The 20,121-nt window shown below is 47.9% G+C and overlaps 1 protein-coding gene across 1 annotated transcript in view; it reads right to left on the bottom strand.

Annotated features, from left to right (window-relative positions):
* LOC311124635 (receptor expression-enhancing protein 3-like) overlaps positions 1-20,121 on the bottom strand; it is a 58,243-nt gene that overhangs the window by 17,710 nt on the left and 20,412 nt on the right. Inside the window, exon 3 of the mRNA XM_084198748.1 lies at positions 2,599-2,675. Coding sequence (XP_084054874.1) covers positions 2,599-2,675 — 77 coding nt within the window. The remainder of the gene's footprint in view (positions 1-2,598; positions 2,676-20,121) is intronic.

Below are 20,121 nucleotides of genomic sequence, written 5' to 3'. Positions count from 1 at the left end.
TTTTAACACAGTATTAACCCTGACCCATAGACCAGCTCATAGTACAGGGGGAACCTAGAGAGAGACAACACATTTTAACACAGTATTAACCCGGACCCATAGACCAGCTCATAGTACAGGGGGAACCTAGAGAGACAACACATTTTAACACAGTATTAACCCTGACCCATAGACCAGCTCCTAGTACAGGGGGAACCTAGAGAGAGACAACACATTTTAACACAGTATTAACCCTGACCCATAGACCAGCTCATAGTACAGGGGGAACCTAGAGAGACAACACATTTTAACACAGTATTAACCCTGACCCATAGACCAGCTCATAGTACAGGGGGAACCTAGAGAGAGACAACACATTTTAACACAGTATTAACACTGACCCATAGACCAGCTCATAGTACAGGGGGAACCTAGAGAGACAACACATTTTAACACAGTATTAACCCTGACCCATAGACCAGCTCATAGTACAGGGGGAACCTAGAGAGACAACACATTTTAACACAGTATTAACCCTGACCCATAGACCAGCTCCTAGTACAGGGGGAACCTAGAGAGAGACAACACATTTTAACACAGTATTAACCCTGACCCATAGACCAGCTCATAGTACAGGGGGAACCTAGAGAGAGACAACACATTTTAACACAGTATTAACCCTGACCCATAGACCAGCTCATAGTACAGGGGGAACCTAGAGAGACAACACATTTTAACACAGTATTAACCCTGACCCATAGACCAGCTCATAGTACAGGGGGAACCTAGAGAGAGACAACACATTTTAACACAGTATTAACCCTGACCCATAGACCAGCTCCTAGTACAGGGGGAACCTAGAGAGAGACAACACATTTTAACACAGTATTAACCCTGACCCATAGACCAGCTCATAGTACAGGGGGAACCTAGAGAGAGACAACACATTTTAACACAGTATTAACCCTGACCCATAGACCAGCTCATAGTACAGGGGGAACCTAGAGAGACAACACATTTTAACACAGTATTAACCCTGACCCATAGACCAGCTCATAGTACAGGGGGAACCTAGAGAGATAATGATGTTTATTTGAACAGGGACAACGTAGAACCAAACATACTGTAAGTACACTGGAGAAAATATGAATTGTACCAGATTAGCAAACAGCTCATTTCCGTCTGAATGACAACACATTAAGGTTAGGGTTAAGGTTTAGGGTTAGGTTTAGGGTTAAGGTTTAGATTAAAGTTAGGTTTTGGATTAAGGTTAGGGTTAAGGTTAGGTTAAGTATAGTTTCACTGAGGTAAGGGTTAAGGAGCGAGGGTTAGATTAAGGTTAGGTATAGTTTCACTGAGGTAAGGGTTAAGGAGCGAGGGTTAGATTAAGGTTAGGTATAGTTTCACTGAGGTAAGGGTTAAGGAGCGAGGGTTAGATTAAGGTTAGGTATAGTTTCACTGAGGTAAGGGTTAAGGAGCGAGGGTTAGATTAAGGTTAGGTATAGTTTCACTGAGGTTTAGGTAAGCGTTAGCATACCGCCGTCCACCGCTATTCATTTTCTGCCAGTGAAATATACACTGCTTAAATCCTATTAATCAGCCAACATGATGCTTCTCATTAAATCTGTATTTCAAATTAATTTATAAGACAATCTCAATTAAAAAGGGTAACGTAATTTCAATAAGCCTCAATTGTTTTCGGCATAGCGTGATGATCAAAGACAACATGGATAATTAAATGGGATTGGTTTGTTTGGGTTAACACATTCAAGGCCAATAAACCAAATGAAGAATTAGCATAAAGTCATGTTAATAGTTCCAATTAATGCCTCTGTCAGTCCTACTAGACACCAGGCTACAGGGAGGTCTGTATTAAGTCTTACCAGGCTACAGGGAGGTCTGTATTAAGTCTTACCAGGCTACAGGGAGGTCTGTATTAAGTCTCACCAGGCTACAGGGAGGTCTGTATTAAGTCTCACCAGGCTACAGGGAGGTCTGTATTAAGTCTTACCAGGCTACAGGGAGGTCTGTATTAAGTCTCACCAGGCTACAGGGAGGTCTGTATTAAGTCTCACCAGGCTACAGGGAGGTCTGTATTAAGTCTCACCAGGCTACAGGGAGGTCTGTATTAAGTCTCACCAGGCTACAGGGAGGTCTGTATTAAGTCTCACCAGGCTACAGGGAGGTCTGTATTAAGTCTCACCAGGCTACAGTGAGGTCTGTATTAAGTCTTACCAGGCTACAGGGAGGTCTGTATTAAGTCTCACCAGGCTACAGGGAGGTCTGTATTAAGTCTCACCAGGCTACAGGGAGGTCTGTATTAAGTCTCACCAGGCTACAGGGAGGTCTGTATTAAGTCTCACCAGGCTACAGGGAGGTCTGTATTAAGTCTCACCAGGCTACAGGGAGGTCTGTATTAAGTCTCACCAGGCTACAGGGAGGTCTGTATTAAGTCTCACCAGGCTACAGGGAGGTCTGTATTAAGTCTCACCAGGCTACAGGGAGGTCTGTATTAAGTCTTACCAGGCTACAGGGAGGTCTGTATTAAGTCTCACCAGGCTACAGGGAGGTCTGTATTAAGTCTCACCAGGCTACGGGGAGGTCTGTATTAAGTCTTACCAGGCTACAGTGAGGTCTGTGATGGTCTCCACGACAGTGTAGAGAGCAAACACAATCCAGTACATCATCCAGCGGACCTGTTGGAACACAGAGACAGGATAGTCAACACTTTCTACATGGAACAGTATGCTAGATGTCATACCCCATATAGATACCATGGAACAGTATGCTAGATGTCATACCCCATATAGATACCATGGAACAGTATGCTAGATGTCATACCCCATATAGATACCATGGAACAGTATGCTAGATGTCATACCCCATATAGATACCATGGAACAGTATGCTAGATGCCATACCCCATATAGATACCATGGAACAGTATGCTAGATGTCATACCCCATATAGATACCATGGAACAGTATGCTAGATGTCATACCCCATATAGATACCATGGAACAGTATGCTAGATGCCATACCCCATATAGATACCATGGAACAGTATGCTAGATGTCATACCCCATATAGATACCATGGAACAGTATGCTAGATGTCATACCCCATATAGATACCATGGAACAGTATGCTAGATGTCATACCCCATATAGATACCATGGAACAGTATGCTAGATGTCATACCCCATATAGATACCATGGAACAGTATGCTAGATGTCATACCCCATATAGATACCATGGAACAGTATGCTAGATGTCATACCCCATATAGATACCATGGAACAGTATGCTAGATGTCATACCCCATATAGATACCATGGAACAGTATGCTAGATGCCATACCCCATATAGATACCATGGAACAGTATGCTAGATGTCATACCCCATATAGATACCATGGAACAGTATGCTAGATGTCATACCCCATATAGATACCATGGAACAGTATGCTAGATGTCATACCCCATATAGATACCATGGAACAGTATGCTAGATGTCATACCCCATATAGATACCATGGAACAGTATGCTAGATGTCATACCCCATATAGATACCATGGAACAGTATGCTAGATGTCATACCCCATATAGATACCATGGAACAGTATGCTAGATGTCATACCCCATATAGATACCATGGAACAGTATGCTAGATGTCATACCCCATATAGATACCATGGAACAGTATGCTAGATGCCATACCCCATATAGATACCATGGAACAGTATGCTAGATGTCATACCCCATATAGATACCATGGAACAGTATGCTAGATGTCATACCCCATATAGATACCATGGAACAGTATGCTAGATGTCATACCCCATATAGATACCATGGAACAGTATGCTAGATGTCATACCCCATATAGATACCATGGAACAGTATGCTAGATGCCATACACCATATAGATACCATGGAACAGTATGCTAGATGTCATACCCCATATAGATACCATGGAACAGTATGCTAGATGTCATACCCCATATAGATACCATGGAACAGTATCCTAGATGTCATACCCCATATAGATACCATGGAACAGTATGCTAGATGTCATACCCCATATAGATACCATGGAACAGTATGCTAGATGTCATACCCCATATAGATACCATGGAACAGTATGCTAGATGCCATACCCCATATAGATACCATGGAACAGTATGCTAGATGTCATACCCCATATAGATACCATGGAACAGTATGCTAGATGTCATACCCCATATAGATACCATGGAACAGTATGCTAGATGTCATACCCCATATAGATACCATGGAACAGTATGCTAGATGTCATACCCCATATAGATACCATGGAACAGTATGCTAGATGCCATACACCATATAGATACCATGGAACAGTATGCTAGATGTCATACCCCATATAGATACCATGGAACAGTATGCTAGATGTCATACCCCATATAGATACCATGGAACAGTATGCTAGATGTCATACCCCATATAGATACCATGGAACAGTATGCTAGATGCCATACCCCATATAGATACAATGGAACAGTATGCTAGATGTCATACCCCATATAGATACCATGGAACAGTATGCTAGATGTCATACCCCATATAGATACCATGGAACAGTATGCTAGATGTCATACCCTATATAGATACCATGGAACAGTATGCTAGATGTCATACCCCATATAGATACCATGGAACAGTATGCTAGATGTCATACCCCATATAGATACCATGGAACAGTATGCTAGATGTCATACCCCATATAGATACCATGGAACAGTATGCTAGATGTCATACCCCATATAGATACCATGGAACAGTATGCTAGATGTCATACCCCATATAGATACCATGGAACAGTATGCTAGATGTCATACCCCATATAGATACCATGGAACAGTATGCTAGATGTCATACCCTATATAGATACCATGGAACAGTATGCTAGATGTCATACCCCATATAGATACCATGGAACAGTATGCTAGATGTCATACCCCATATAGATACCATGGAACAGTATGCTAGATGTCATACCCCATATAGATACCATGAGAGATGTAGCTGCTGATCACCACTAGTAGGTCCTGGTCTGCATCCCAAATGCCACCCTATTCCCTATATAGTGCCCCCTATTGGGCTCTGGTCATTAGTAGTGCACTAGAAAGGGCTCTGGGTCATTAGTAGTGCACTAGAAAGGGCTCTGGTCATTAGTAGTGCACTAGAAAGGGCTCTGGTCATTAGTAGTGCACTAGAAAGGGCTCTGGCCATTAGTAGTGCACTAGAAAGGGCTCTGGTCATTAGTAGTGCACTAGAAAGGGCTCTGGCCATTAGTAGTGCACTAGAAAGGGCTCTGGTCATTAGTAGTGCACTAGAAAGGGCTCTGGCCATTAGTAGTGAACTAGAAAGGGCTCTGGGTCATTAGTAGTGCACTAGAAAGGGAATAGGGTAATTAGTAGTGCACTAGAAAGGGAATAGGGTGTCAGCTGGGATCCAGCCAGCATTACTTGAATAGTAATAGTTAGGCACCTTACAAGACAGACCAGACAGACAGACCAGACAGACAGACCAGACAGACCAGCCAGACAGACCAGACAGACAGACCAGACAGACAGACCAGACAGACCAGCCAGACAGACCAGACAGACCAGCCAGACAGACCAGACAGACCAGCCAGACAGACCAGCCAGACAGACCAGACAGACAGACAGACAGACCAGACAGACAGACCAGACAGACAGACCAGCCAGACAGACCAGACAGACCAGACAGACAGACCAGACAGACAGACCAGACAGACCAGACCAGACCAGACAGACAGACCAGACAGACAGACCAGACAGACCAGACAGACCAGACAGACCAGACAGACCAGACCAGACAGACCAGACAGACCAGACCAGACAGACCAGACAGACCAGACAGACAGACCAGACAGACCAGACAGACCAGACAGACAGACCAGACAGACAGACCAGACAGACCAGACAGACCAGACCAGACAGACCAGACAGACCAGACAGACCAGACAGACCAGACAGACCAGACCAGACAGACCAGACAGACCAGACCAGACAGACCAGACCAGACCAGACAGACCAGACCAGACAGACCAGACAGACCAGACAGACAGACCAGACAGACCAGACAGACAGACCAGACAGACCAGACCAGACAGACCAGACAGACCAGACCAGACAGACCAGACAGACAGACCAGACAGACCAGACAGACCAGACAGACAGACCAGACAGACCAGACAGACCAGACAGACCAGACAGACAGACAGACCAGACAGACCAGACCAGACAGACCAGACCAGACCAGACAGACCAGACAGACCAGACAGACCGACCAGACAGACAGACCAGACAGACAGACCAGACAGACAGACCAGACAGACCAGACAGACAGACCAGACAGACAGACCAGACAGACCAGACAGACCAGACCAGACAGACCAGACAGACCAGACCAGACAGACCAGACAGACAGACCAGACAGACCAGACAGACCAGACCAGACAGACCAGACCAGACCAGACAGACAGACCAGACAGACCAGACAGACAGACCAGACAGACCAGACAGACCAGACAGACCAGACAGACAGACCAGACAGACCAGACAGACAGACCAGACAGACCAGACAGACCAGACAGCATTACCTGAGTAGACGTGACAGGACTGTATATAGGACTGAAACACGCTCACTATGTATTGCTGAATAACTCATTTAACAAACCATAGAGTAGGTCATTAATGTGTGACATGGAGGCATCATTACTGTCTGACTGAGGCTACACAGAGACAGGGGCTGCTCTCCCCCCTCTCTCCCTGAGCTAGGCTACGCCTTAGAGCCCATCTCCCCCCTCTCTCCCTGAGCTAGGCTACGCCTTAGAGCCCATCTCCCCCCTCTCTCCCTGAGCTAGGCTACGCCTTAGAGCCCATCTCCCCCCTCTCTCCCTGAGCTAGGCTACGCCTTAGAGCCCATCTCCCCCCTCTCTCCCTGAGCTAGGCTACGCCTTAGAGCCCATCTCCCCCCTCTCTCCCTGAGCTAGGCTACGCCTTAGAGCCCATCTCCCCCCTCTCTCCCTGAGCTAGGCTACGCCTTAGAGCCCATCTCCCCCCTCTCTCCCTGAGCTAGGCTACGCCTTAGAGCCCATCTCCCCCCTCTCTCCCTGAGCTAGGCTACGCCTTAGAGCCCATCTCCCCCCTCTCTCCCTGAGCTAGGCTACGCCTTAGAGCCCATCTCCCCCCTCTCTCCCTGAGCTAGGCTAGGCCTTAGAGCCCATCTCCCCCCTCTCTCCCTGAGCTAGGCTACGCCTTAGAGCCCATCTCCCCCCTCTCTCCCTGAGCTAGGCTACGCCTTAGAGCCCATCTCCCCCCTCTCTCCCTGAGCTAGGCTACGCCTTAGAGCCCATCTCCCCCCTCTCTCCCTGAGCTAGGCTACGCCTTAGAGCCCAGCTGCACCAGGCTTTCAAGGGTTCCTTAGCATTTCAATCTCAAAAAGGTAGCGCAGACAGTCATGTGATGAGAGGAAGCCTTGTGTTAGGGCTCTCTGAGGCTCTCGGAGGTATTAGGTGATATTTTCAGCCTCAGTGAACCAAGTCAAATGAATGTGTGCAGCGGTGGAATGGCCAGCCACTCTGAACTGGCGACCTCCAGCTGAACTCCCAGCAGCTCCGTGACTGTCTGAGAGTTCCGACCGAGGCTGATCAACGCTCCAGGCTAGAGACAGGCTGCCAGCTCCGTGACTGTCTGAGAGTTCCGACCGAGGCTGATCAACGCTCCAGGCTAGAGACAGGCTGCCAGCTCCGTGACTGTCTGAGAGTTCCGACCGAGGCTGATCAACGCTCCAGGCTAGAGACAGGCTGCCAGCTCCGTGACTGTCTGAGAGTTCCGACCGAGGCTGATCAACGCTCCAGGCTAGAGACAGGCTGCCAGCTCCGTGACTGTCTGAGAGTTCCGACCGAGGCTGATCAACGCTCCAGGCTAGAGACAGGCTGCCAGCTCCGTGACTGTCTGAGAGTTCCGACCGAGGCTGATCAACGCTCCAGGCTAGAGACAGGCTGCCAGCTCCGTGACTGTCTGAGAGTTCCGACCGAGGCTGATCAACGCTCCAGGCTAGAGACAGGCTGCCAGCTCCGTGACTGTCTGAGAGTTCCGACCGAGGCTGATCAACGCTCCAGGCTAGAGACAGGCTGCCAGCTCCGTGACTGTCTGAGAGTTCCGACCGAGGCTGATCAACGCTCCAGGCTAGAGACAGGCTGCCAGCTCCGTGACTGTCTGAGAGTTCCGACCGAGGCTGATCAACGCTCCAGGCTAGAGACAGGCTGCCAGCTCCGTGACTGTCTGAGAGTTCCGACCGAGGCTGATCAACGCTCCAGGCTAGAGACAGGCTGCCAGCTCCGTGACTGTCTGAGAGTTCCGACCGAGGCTGATCAACGCTCCAGGCTAGAGACAGGCTGCCAGCTCCGTGCCTGTCTGAGAGTTCCGACCGAGGCTGATCAACGCTCCAGGCTAGAGACAGGCTGCCAGCTCCGTGCCTGTCTGAGAGTTCCGACCGAGGCTGATCAACGCTCCAGGCTAGAGACAGGCTGCCAGCTCCGTGCCTGTCTGAGAGTTCCGACCGAGGCTGATCAACGCTCCAGGCTAGAGACAGGCTGCCAGCTCCGTGACTGTCTGAGAGTTCCGACCGAGGCTGATCAACGCTCCAGGCTAGAGACAGGCTGCCAGCTCCGTGACTGTCTGAGAGTTCCGACCGAGGCTGATCAACGCTCCAGGCTAGAGACAGGCTGCCAGCTCCGTGCCTGTCTGAGAGTTCCGACCGAGGCTGATCAACGCTCCAGGCTAGAGACAGGCTGCCAGCTCCGTGCCTGTCTGAGAGTTCCGACCGAGGCTGATCAACGCTCCAGGCTAGAGACAGGCTGCGTCCCAACTCGTACCCTATTCCTTTTATTAGTGCACTACTTTTGACCAGGGCCCTAGTAGTGCACTATATAGGGAATAGGGTGCCATTTGGGATGCACCCGGAGAGACAAAGACTCATGGGTATTGGGCCATGATGACTGGGTGTCCATCTCATCCTCCTTATAGACAGCAGACAGACAAAGAGCTGACCAGATCCCAGATACAAATATATGGAGGACATTTTACACTCCTCAGACTGTGGGAGGAAAACCATTACTAGCAGCCAGGCCAACAAATACCTGCATTACATTAAAACATGGCTGAGCTAAGCTGTACTGTATCAGTCTGATCCTAGCTTAAATTAAAACATGGCTGAGCTAAGCTGTACTGTATCAGTCTGATCCTAGCTTAAATTAAAACATGGCTGAGCTAAGCTGTACTATATCAGTCTGATCCTAGCTTAAATTAAAACATGGCTGAGCTAAGCTGTACTGTATCAGTCTGATCCTAGCTTAAATTAAAACATGGCTGAGCTAAGCTGTACTGTATCAGTCTGATCCTAGCTTAAATTAAAACATGGCTGAGCTAAGCTGTACTATATCAGTCTGATCCTAGCTTAAATTAAAACATGGCTGAGCTAAGCTGTACTGTATCAGTCTGATCCTAGCTTAAATTAAAACATGGCTGAGCTAAGCTGTACTGTATCAGTCTGATCCTAGCTTAAATTAAAACATGGCTGAGCTAAGCTGTACTGTATCAGTCTGATCCTAGCTTAAATTAAAACATGGCTGAGCTAAGCTGTACTATATCAGTCTGATCCTAGCTTAAATTAAAACATGGCTGAGCTAAGCTGTACTGTATCAGTCTGATCCTAGCTTAAATTAAAACATGGCTGAGCTAAGCTGTACTGTATCAGTCTGATCCTAGCTTAAATTAAAACATGGCTGAGCTAAGCTGTACTATATCAGTCTGATCCTAGCTTAAATTAAAACATGGCTGAGCTAAGCTGTACTGTATCAGTCTGATCCTAGCTTAAATTAAAAAAACATGGCTGAGCTAAGCTGTACTGTATCAGTCTGATCCTAGCTTAAATTAAAACATGGCTGAGCTAAGCTGTACTGTATCAGTCTGATCCTAGCTTAAATTAAAACATGGCTGAGCTAAGCTGTACTGTATCAGTCTGATCCTATCTTAAATTAAAACATGGCTGAGCTAAGCTGTACTGTATCAGTCTGATCCTATCTTAAATTAAAACATGGCTGAGCTAAGCTGTCCTGTATCAGTCTGATCCTATCTTAAATTAAAACATGGCTGAGCTAAGCTGTACTGTATCAGTCTGATCCTAGCTTAAATTAAAACATGGCTGAGCTAAGCTGTACTGTATCAGTCTGATCCTAGCTTAAATTAAAACATGGCTGAGCTAAGCTGTACTGTATCAGTCTGACCCCTTTATGGTAGTGGTATGAGTGACTTGGCTGTGTCCCAAATGGCTCCCTATAGAATAGTGCACCACCTCATTTAAGAAGCGCTTTCTGGAGTCTCTTGAATGCATTTCCAATGTGTCCGTCCTGTCTCCTGTATGTGTATGTCCCTGAGCAGGCGGCCTTCACCTTCATATCCTAGTAAACCACTGGATGATTGAAGAAGAATCTAGAGAACTACATGGGAAGAATTGGTAGACTGCAAATTGACCACAAAAAGACCAAACAGATATCATATTTGACAAAAACAAATCATTTCAAACCTTGCTGTTAAATCTCTATTATGCATGGGAATATTATTATTATAATATTAATACTTTGGAACAGATTTCCCGAAATTAAAATCACTTGGAGCTGATTTGCTGGTGTTTTACAGTCTTCTAATGTCCAAAAAGACCCCCCAGTTAGGGAACCCTGCATGAAGGCGTGAGCAGCTCAGTCCAGGCTACAGGCTCCCGTCCAAAGCAAGCATTCCTCAGTCTTAGACTCTGGGAGAGGAGATGCCAACAAGCCGCGGGCTCTGAGGAATGACATGTTAACTTGTTCTAACTATTATGCCTTATTTGTAACTAAAGCCTTGTTCCCACGGCAGGAATAAGGCTCAAATCTGTTTTGGAATACTGACTGTCCAAACAGCAACTTACAAGTGACCCAATCAGATTTGTGCAGTCGTGTAGAGAAGTGGGTATACTCAAATTGCCAAACATTTTCCAAAACGACCCGCCCGGCGAAAGGGAAAGGTGCCCTGTGTGAAAAGCTATATGAGAAACAGTAACATACACTCTGAATGACCAAAAATGATGAATCCCATATTGGTCAGGGAGGTGAACCTGATGGTCACTCTGACAGAGCTCCAGAGTTTCTCTGTGGAGATGGGAGAACCTTCCAGAAGGACAACCATCTCTGCAGCACTCCACCAATCAGGCATGTATGGTAGAGTGGCCAGACGGAAGCCACTCCTCAGTAAAAGGCACATGACAGCCCGCTTGGAGTTTGCCAAAAGGCACCTAAAGACTCTGACCATGAGAAACAAGATTATCTTGCATGGTGGTGGCAGCATCATGCTGTGGGGATGTTTTTCAGCAGCAGGGACTGGGAGACTAGTCAGGATCGAGGGAAAGATGAACGGAGCAAAGTACAGAGAGATCCTTGATGAAAACCTGCTCCAGACCTCAGACTGGGGCGAAGGTTCACCTTCCAACAGGACAACGACCCTAAGCACACAGCCAAGACAACGCAGGAGTAGCTTCAGGACAAGTCTCTGAATGTCCTTGAGTGGCCCAGCCAGAGCCCGGACTTGAACCTGATCGAACATCTCTGGAGAGACCTGAAAATAGCTGTGCAGCAACGCTCCCCATCCAACCTGACAGAGCTTGAGAGGATCTGCAGAGAAAAATGGGAGAAACTCCCCAAATACTGGTGTGCCAAACTTTTAGCGTCATACCCAAGAAGACTCGAGGCTGTACTCGCTGCCAAAGGTGCTTCAACAAACTATTGAGTAAAGGGTCTGAATACTTTTTTTTTGTATACATTTGCTACAATTTCTAGAAACCTGTTTTTTCTTTGTCATGATGGGGTATTGTGTGTATATTGATGAGGGGGAAAAAACAATTTAATACATTTTAAAGAATAAGGCTGTAACCTAAAAAAAATGTGGAAAAAGTCAAGGGGTCTGAATACTTTCCGAAGGCACTGTATGTATATGTAGTGATATAGTCACTTTACATGGGCTCAGCAGTCTACTATAGTCCTATATGTAGTGATATAGTCACTTTACATGGGCTCAGCAGTCTACTATAGTCCTATATGTAGTGATATAGTCACTTTACATGGGCTCAGCAGTCTACTATAGTCCTATATGTAGTGATATAGTCACTTTACATGGGCTCAGCAGTCTACTATAGTCCTATATGTAGTGATAGTCACTTTACATGGGCTCAGCAGGCTACTATAGTCCTATATGTAGTGATATAGTCACTTTACATGGGCTCAGCAGTCTACTATAGTCCTATATGTAGTGATATAGTTACTTTACATGGGCTCAGCAGTCTATTATAGTTATATATGTAGTGATATAGTTACTTTACATGGGCTCAGCAGTCTACTATAGTCCTATATGTAGTGATATAGTTACTTTACATGGGCTCAGCAGTCTATTATAGTCCTATATGTAGTGATATAGTCACTTTACATGGGCTCAGCAGTCTACTATAGTCCTATGTGTAGTGATATAGTCACTTTACATGGGCTCAGCAGGCTACTATAGTCCTATATGTAGTGACATAGTCACTTTACATGGGCTCAGCAGTCTACTATAGTCCTATATGTAGTGATATAGTCACTTTACATGGGCTCAGCAGTCTACTATAGTCCTATATGTAGTGATAGTCACTTTACATGGGCTCAGCAGGCTACTATAGTCCTATATGTAGTGATATAGTTACTTTACATGGGCTCAGCAGTCTACTATAGTCCTATATGTAGTGATATAGTCACTTTACATGGGCTCAGCAGTCTACTATAGTCCTATATGTAGTGATAGTCACTTTACATGGGCTCAGCAGTCTACTATAGTCCTATATGTAGTGATATAGTTACTTTACATGGGCTCAGCAGTCTACTATAGTCCTATATGTAGTGATATAGTCACTTTACATGGGCTCAGCAGTCTACTATAGTCCTATATGTGTGTAGTGATAGTCACTTTACTACATGGGCTCAGCAGGCTACTCTAGTCCTATGTGTAGTGATATAGTCACTTTACATGGGCTCAGCAGGCTACTATAGTCCTATATGTAGTGATATAGTCACTTTACATGGGCTCAGCAGTCTACTATAGTCCTATATGTAGTGATATAGTCACTTTACATGGGCTCAGCAGTCTACATAGTCCTATATGTAGTGATATAGTCACTTTACATGGGCTCAGCAGTCTACTATAGTCCTATATGTGTGTAGTGATATAGTCACTTTACATGGGCTCAGCAGGCTACTATAGTCCTATGTGTAGTGATATAGTCACTTTACATGGGCTCAGCAGGCTACTATAGTCCTATATGTAGTGATATAGTCACTTTACATGGGCTCAGCAGTCTACTATAGTCCTATATGTAGTGATATAGTCACTTTACATGGGCTCAGCAGTCTACTATAGTCCTATATGTGTGTAGTGATAGTCACTTTACATGGGCTCAGCAGTCTACTATAGTCCTATATGTAGTGATATAGTCACTTTACATGGGCTCAGCAGGCTACTATAGTCCTATATGTGTGTAGTGATATAGTCACTTTACATGGGCTCAGCAGTCTACTATAGTCCTATATGTAGTGATATAGTCACTTTACATGGGCTCAGCAGGCTACTATAGTCCTATATGTAGTGATATAGTCACTTTACATGGGCTCAGCAGTCTACTATAGTCCTATATGTGTGTAGTGATATAGTCACTTTACATGGGCTCAGCAGTCTACTATAGTCCTATATGTAGTGATATAGTCACTTTACATGGGCTCAGCAGGCTACTATAGTCCTATATGTAGTGATATAGTCACTTTACATGGGCTCAGCAGGCTACTATAGTCCTATATGTAGTGATATAGTCACTTTACATGGGCTCAGCAGGCTACTATAGTCCTATATGTAGTGATATAGTCACTTTACATGGGCTCAGCAGGCTACTATAGTCCTATATGTAGTGATATAGTCACTTTACATGGGCTCAGCAGGCTACTATAGTCCTATATGTAGTGATATAGTCACTTTACATGGGCTCAGAAGTCTACTATAGTCCTATATGTGTGTAGTGATATAGTCACTTTACATGGGCTCAGCAGGCTACTATAGTCCTATGTGTAGTGATATAGTCACTTTACATGGGCTCAGCAGGCTACTATAGTCCTATATGTAGTGATATAGTCACTTTACATGGGCTCAGCAGGCTACTATAGTCCTATGTGTAGTGATATAGTCACTTTACATGGGCTCAGCAGGCTACTATAGTCCTATATGTAGTGATATAGTCACTTTACATGGGCTCAGCAGTCTACTATAGTCCTATATGTAGTGATATAGTCACTTTACATGGGCTCAGCAGTCTACTATAGTCCTATATGTGTGTAGTGATAGTCACTTTACATGGGCTCAGCAGTCTACTATAGTCCTATATGTAGTGATATAGTCACTTTACATGGGCTCAGCAGGCTACTATAGTCCTATATGTGTGTAGTGATATAGTCACTTTACATGGGCTCAGCAGGCTACTATAGTCCTATGTGTAGTGATATAGTCACTTTACATGGGCTCAGCAGGCTACTATAGTCCTATATGTAGTGATATAGTCACTTTACATGGGCTCAGCAGTCTACTATAGTCCTATATGTAGTGATATAGTCACTTTACATGGGCTCAGCAGTCTACTATAGTCCTATATGTAGTGATATAGTCACTTTACATGGGCTCAGCAGTCTACTATAGTCCTATATGTGTGTAGTGATATAGTCACTTTACATGGGCTCAGCAGTCTACTATAGTCCTATATGTAGTGATATAGTCACTTTACATGGGCTCAGCAGGCTACTATAGTCCTATATGTAGTGATATAGTCACTTTACATGGGCTCAGCAGGCTACTATAGTCCTATATGTAGTGATATAGTCACTTTACATGGGCTCAGCAGGCTACTATAGTCCTATATGTAGTGATATAGTCACTTTACATGGGCTCAGCAGGCTACTATAGTCCTATATGTAGTGATATAGTCACTTTACATGGGCTCAGCAGGCTACTATAGTCCTATATGTAGTGATATAGTCACTTTACATGGGCTCAGCAGGCTACTATAGTCCTATATGTAGTGATATAGTCACTTTACATGGGCTCAGCAGTCTACTATAGTCCTATATGTAGTGATATAGTCACTTTACATAGTCCTATATGTAGTCATATAGTCACTTTACATGGGCTCAGCAGGCTACTATAGTCCTATATGTAGTGATATAGTCACTTTACATGGGCTCAGAAGTCTACTATAGTCCTATATGTGTGTAGTGATATAGTCACTTTACATGGGCTCAGCAGGCTACTATAGTCCTATGTGTAGTGATATAGTCACTTTACATGTGCTCAGCAGGCTACTATAGTCCTATATGTAGTGATATAGTCACTTTACATGGGCTCAGCAGGCTACTATAGTCCTATGTGTAGTGATATAGTCACTTTACATGGGCTCAGCAGGCTACTATAGTCCTATATGTGCGTAGTGATATAAGCAGATGTATAAAGACTTTTCATATTTACTTCAGAGCAAACAAGCAACTATAAAAAGAGCAACAACAAAGCGTGATTTGTCCAGGCTATTTTCAGGGGAGGTTTCTCAATTACTAGTCTGCCGTTCACTGTGCATTTAAAAAGACAAGCGTACCCCCAGTAATGACATGTTCTGAAATGGCTTGGTGGTAAAATGCTCTGTACTCAGTGTTCTACAACCAACCCAGACAATTAACGTCTGACTCGAGGGTTTACTGAAATTAACTTTCAATCTGAACACTCATCATTCCAGGAAAATGGCCCAGTTACTTCCGGGAATGACAAGTCTTATGTAGGCCCTACACTCTTTACTTGTACATTTAGTATCTAGAAAGTGAAAGACTTGATGATAACAGAACGTCCTAACTCACTTTGAGAGTGTGACCCTCATGGGTGAGATGGAGGAGGAGAGAGGGGGCTGAGGAGAGAGGGAGAGTAGCATGGTGAGATGGAGGAGGAGAGAGAGGGCTGAGGAGAGAGGGAGAGTAGCATGGTGAGATGGAGGAGGAGAGAGAGGGCTGAGGAGAGAGGGAGAGTAGCAGGGTGAGATGGAGGAGGAGAGAGGGGGCTGAGGAGAGAGGGAGAGTAGCATGGTGAGATGGAGGAGGAGAGAGAAGGCTGAGGAGAGAGGGAGAGTAGCAGGGTGAGATGGAGGAGGAGAGAGAGAGGGCTGAGGAGAGAGGGAGAGTAGCATGGTGAGATGGAGGAGGAGAGGGGGCTGAGGAGAGAGGGAGAGTAGCATGGTGAGATGGAGGAGGAGAGAGAGGGCTGAGGAGAGAGGGAGAGTAGCATGGTGAGATGGAGGAGGAGAGAGGGCTGAGGAGAGAGGGAGAGTAGCAGGGTGAGATGGAGGAGGAGAGAGAGGGCTGAGGAGAGTAGCAGGGTGAGATGGAGGAGGAGAGAGAGGGCTGAGGAGAGAGGGAGAGTAGCAGGGTGAGATGGAGGAGGGGAGAGGGCTGAGGAGAGAGGGGGAGTAGCATGGTGAGATGGAGGAGGAGAGAGAGGGGGCTGAGGAGAGAGGGAGAGTAGCAGGGTGAGATGGAGGAGGAGAGAGAGGGCTGAGGAGAGAGGGAGAGTAGCATGGTGAGATGGAGGAGGAGGAGAGAGGGCTGAGGAGAGAGGGAGAGTAGCATGGTGAGATGGAGGAGGAGAGAGGGCTGAGGAGAGAGGGAGAGTAGCAGGGTGAGATGGAGGAGGAGAGAGGGCTGAGGAGAGAGGGAGAGTAGCAGGGTGAGATGGAGGAGGAGAGAGAGGGCTGAGGAGAGTAGCAGGGTGAGATGGAGGAGAGAGGGGGCTGAGGAGAGCGGGAGAGTAGCATGGTGAGATGGAGGAGGAGAGAGAGGGCTGGGGAGAGTAGCATGGTAAGATGGAGGAGGAGAGAGAGGGCTGGGGAGAGAGGGAGAGTAGCATGGTGAGATGGAGGAGGAGAGAGGGGGCTGAGGAGAGAGGGAGAGTAGCATGGTGAGATGGAGGAGGAGAGAGAGGGCTGAGGAGAGAGGGAGAGTAGCATGGTGAGATGGAGGAGGAGAGAGAGGGGGCTGAGGAGAGAGGGAGAGTAGCATGGTGAGATGGAGGAGGAGAGAGAGGGGGCTGAGGAGAGAGGGAGAGTAGCAGGGTGAGATGGAGGAGGAGAGAGAGGGCTGAGGAGAGAGGGAGAGTAGCATGGTGAGATGGAGGAGGAGAGAGGGCTGAGGAGAGAGGGAGAGTAGCAGGGTGAGATGGAGGAGGAGAGAGAGGGCTGAGGAGAGAGGGAGAGTAGCATGGTGAGATGGAGGAGGAGAGAGAGGGCTGAGGAGAGAGGGAGAGTAGCATGGTGAGATGGAGGAGGAGAGAGGGGGCTGAGGAGAGAGGGAGAGTAGCATGGTGAGATGGAGGAGAGAGAGAGAGGGCTGAGGAGAGAGGGAGAGTAGCATGGTGAGATGGAGGAGAGAGAGGGCTGAGGAGAGAGGGAGAGTAGCATGGTGAGATGGAGGAGGAGAGAGAGGGCTGAGGAGAGGGGGAGAGTAGCATGGTGAGATGGAGGAGGAGAGAGGGGGCTGAGGAGAGAGGGAGAGTAGCAGGGTGAGATGGAGGAGGAGAGAGGGGGCTGAGGAGAGAGGGAGAGTAGCATGGTGAGATGGAGGAGGAGAGAGAGGGCTGAGGAGAGAGGGAGAGTAGCATGGTGAGATGGAGGAGGAGAGAGAGGGCTGAGGAGAGAGGGAGAGTAGCAGGGTGAGATGGAGGAGGAGAGAGGGCTGAGGAGAGAGGGAGAGTAGCATGGTGAGATGGAGGAGGAGAGAGAGGGCTGAGGAGAGCGGGAGAGTAGCATGGTGAGATGGAGGAGGAGGAGAGAGGGCTGAGGAGAGAGGGAGAGTAGCATGGTGAGATGGAGGAGGGGAGAGGGGCTGAGGAGAGAGGGAGAGTAGCATGGTGAGATGGAGGAGGAGAGAGGGGGCTGAGGAGAGAGGGAGAGTAGCATGGTGAGATGGAGGAGGAGAGAGAGGGCTGAGGAGAGAGGGAGAGTAGCATGGTGAGATGGAGGAGAGAGAGAGGGCTGAGGAGAGAGGGAGAGTAGCATGGTGAGATGGAGGAGAGAGAGAGGGCTGAGGAAAGAGGGAGAGTAGCATGGTGAGATGGAGGAGAGAGGGAGAGTAGCATGGTGAGATGGAGGAGGAGAGAGGGCTGAGGAGAGAGGGAGAGTAGCAGGGTGAGATGGAGGAGGAGAGAGGGCTGAGGAGAGAGGGAGAGTAGCATGGTGAGATGGAGCAGAGAGAGGGCTGAGGAGAGAGGGAGAGTAGCATGGTGAGATGGAGGAGGAGAGAGAGAGGGCTGAGGAGAGAGGGAGAGTAGCATGGTGAGATGGAGGAGGAGAGAGGGCTGAGGAGAGAGGGAGAGTAGCATGGTGAGATGGAGGAGAGAGAGGGCTGAGGAGAGAGGGAGAGTAGCAGGGTGAGATGGAGGAGGAGAGAGGGCTGAGGAGAGAGGGAGAGTAGCATGGTGAGATGGAGGAGGAGAGAGAGGGCTGAGGAGAGTAGCAGGGTGAGATGGAGCAGAGAGAGGGCTGAGGAGAGAGGGAGAGTAGCATGGTGAGATGGAGGAGGAGAGAGGGCTGAGGAGAGAGGGAGAGTAGCAGGGTGAGATGGAGGAGGAGAGAGAGGGCTGAGGAGAGAGGGAGAGTAGCATGGTGAGATGGAGGAGAGAGAGGGCTGAGGAGAGAGGGCGAGTAGCAGGGTGAGATGGAGGAGGGGAGAGAGAGGGCTGAGGAGAGAGGGAGAGTAGCATGGTGAGATGGAGGAGAGAGAGAGGGCTGAGGAGAGAGGGAGAGTAGCATGGTGAGATGGAGGAGGGGAGAGAGGGCTGAGGAGAGAGGGAGAGTAGCATGGTGAGATGGAGGAGGAGAGAGAGGGCTGAGGAGAGAGGGAGAGTAGCATGGTGAGATGGAGGAGGAGAGAGAGGGCTGAGGAGAGAGGGAGAGTAGCATGGTGAGATGGAGGAGGAGGAGAGGGCTGAGGAGAGAGGGAGAGTAGCATGGTGAGATGGAGGAGGAGGAGAGAGAGGGCTGAGGAGAGAGGGAGAGTAGCAGGGTGAGATGGAGGAGGAGAGAGAGGGCTGAGGAGAGAGGGAGAGTAGCATGGTGAGATGGAGGAGGAGAGAGAGAGGGCTGAGGAGAGAGGGAGAGTAGCAGGGTGAGATGGAGGAGGAGAGAGGGGGCTGAGGAGAGAGGGAGAGTAGCATGGTGAGATGGAGGAGGAGAGAGAGGGGGCTGAGGAGGGAGGGAGAGTAGCAGGGTGAGATGGAGGAGGAGAGAGAGAGAGGGCTGAGGAGAGAGGGAGAGTAGCATGGTGAGATGGAGGAGGGGAGAGAGAGAGGGCTGAGGAGAGAGGGAGAGTAGCATGGTGAGATGGAGGAGGAGAGGGGGGGCTGAGGAGGGAGGGAGAGTAGCAGGGTGAGATGGAGGAGGAGAGAGGGGGCTGAGGAGAGAGGGAGAGTAGCATGGTGAGATGGAGGAGGAGAGAGAGGGCTGAGGAGAGAGGGAGAGTAGCAGGGTGAGATGGAGGAGGAGAGAGGGCTGAGGAGAGAGGGAGAGTAGCATGGTGAGATGGAGGAGGAGGAGAGGGCTGAGGAGAGAGGGAGAGTAGCATGGTGAGATGGAGGAGGAGGAGAGGGCTGAGGAGAGAGGGAGAGTAGCATGGTGAGATGGAGGAGAGAGAGAGGGCTGAGGAGAGAGGGAGAGTAGCATGGTGAGATGGAGGAGGAGAGAGAGAGAGGGCTGAGGAGAGAGGGAGAGTAGCATGGTGAGATGGAGGAGAGAGAGAGGGCTGAGGAGAGAGGGAGAGTAGCATGGTGAGATGGAGGAGTAGAGAGGGGGCTGAGGAGAGAGGGAGAGTAGCATGGTGAGATGGAGGAGAGAGAGGGCTGAGGAGAGAGGGAGAGTAGCAGGGTGAGATGGAGGAGAGAGAG

This window comes from Coregonus lavaretus (genome assembly GCF_964263955.1).
Source record: "Coregonus lavaretus genome assembly, contig: HAP1_SCAFFOLD_451, whole genome shotgun sequence".
Classification (NCBI taxonomy): domain Eukaryota; kingdom Metazoa; phylum Chordata; class Actinopteri; order Salmoniformes; family Salmonidae; genus Coregonus; species Coregonus lavaretus.
Note: the sequence above shows the minus strand (reverse complement) of the source record. Positions and strands in the feature narration are given on the sequence as shown.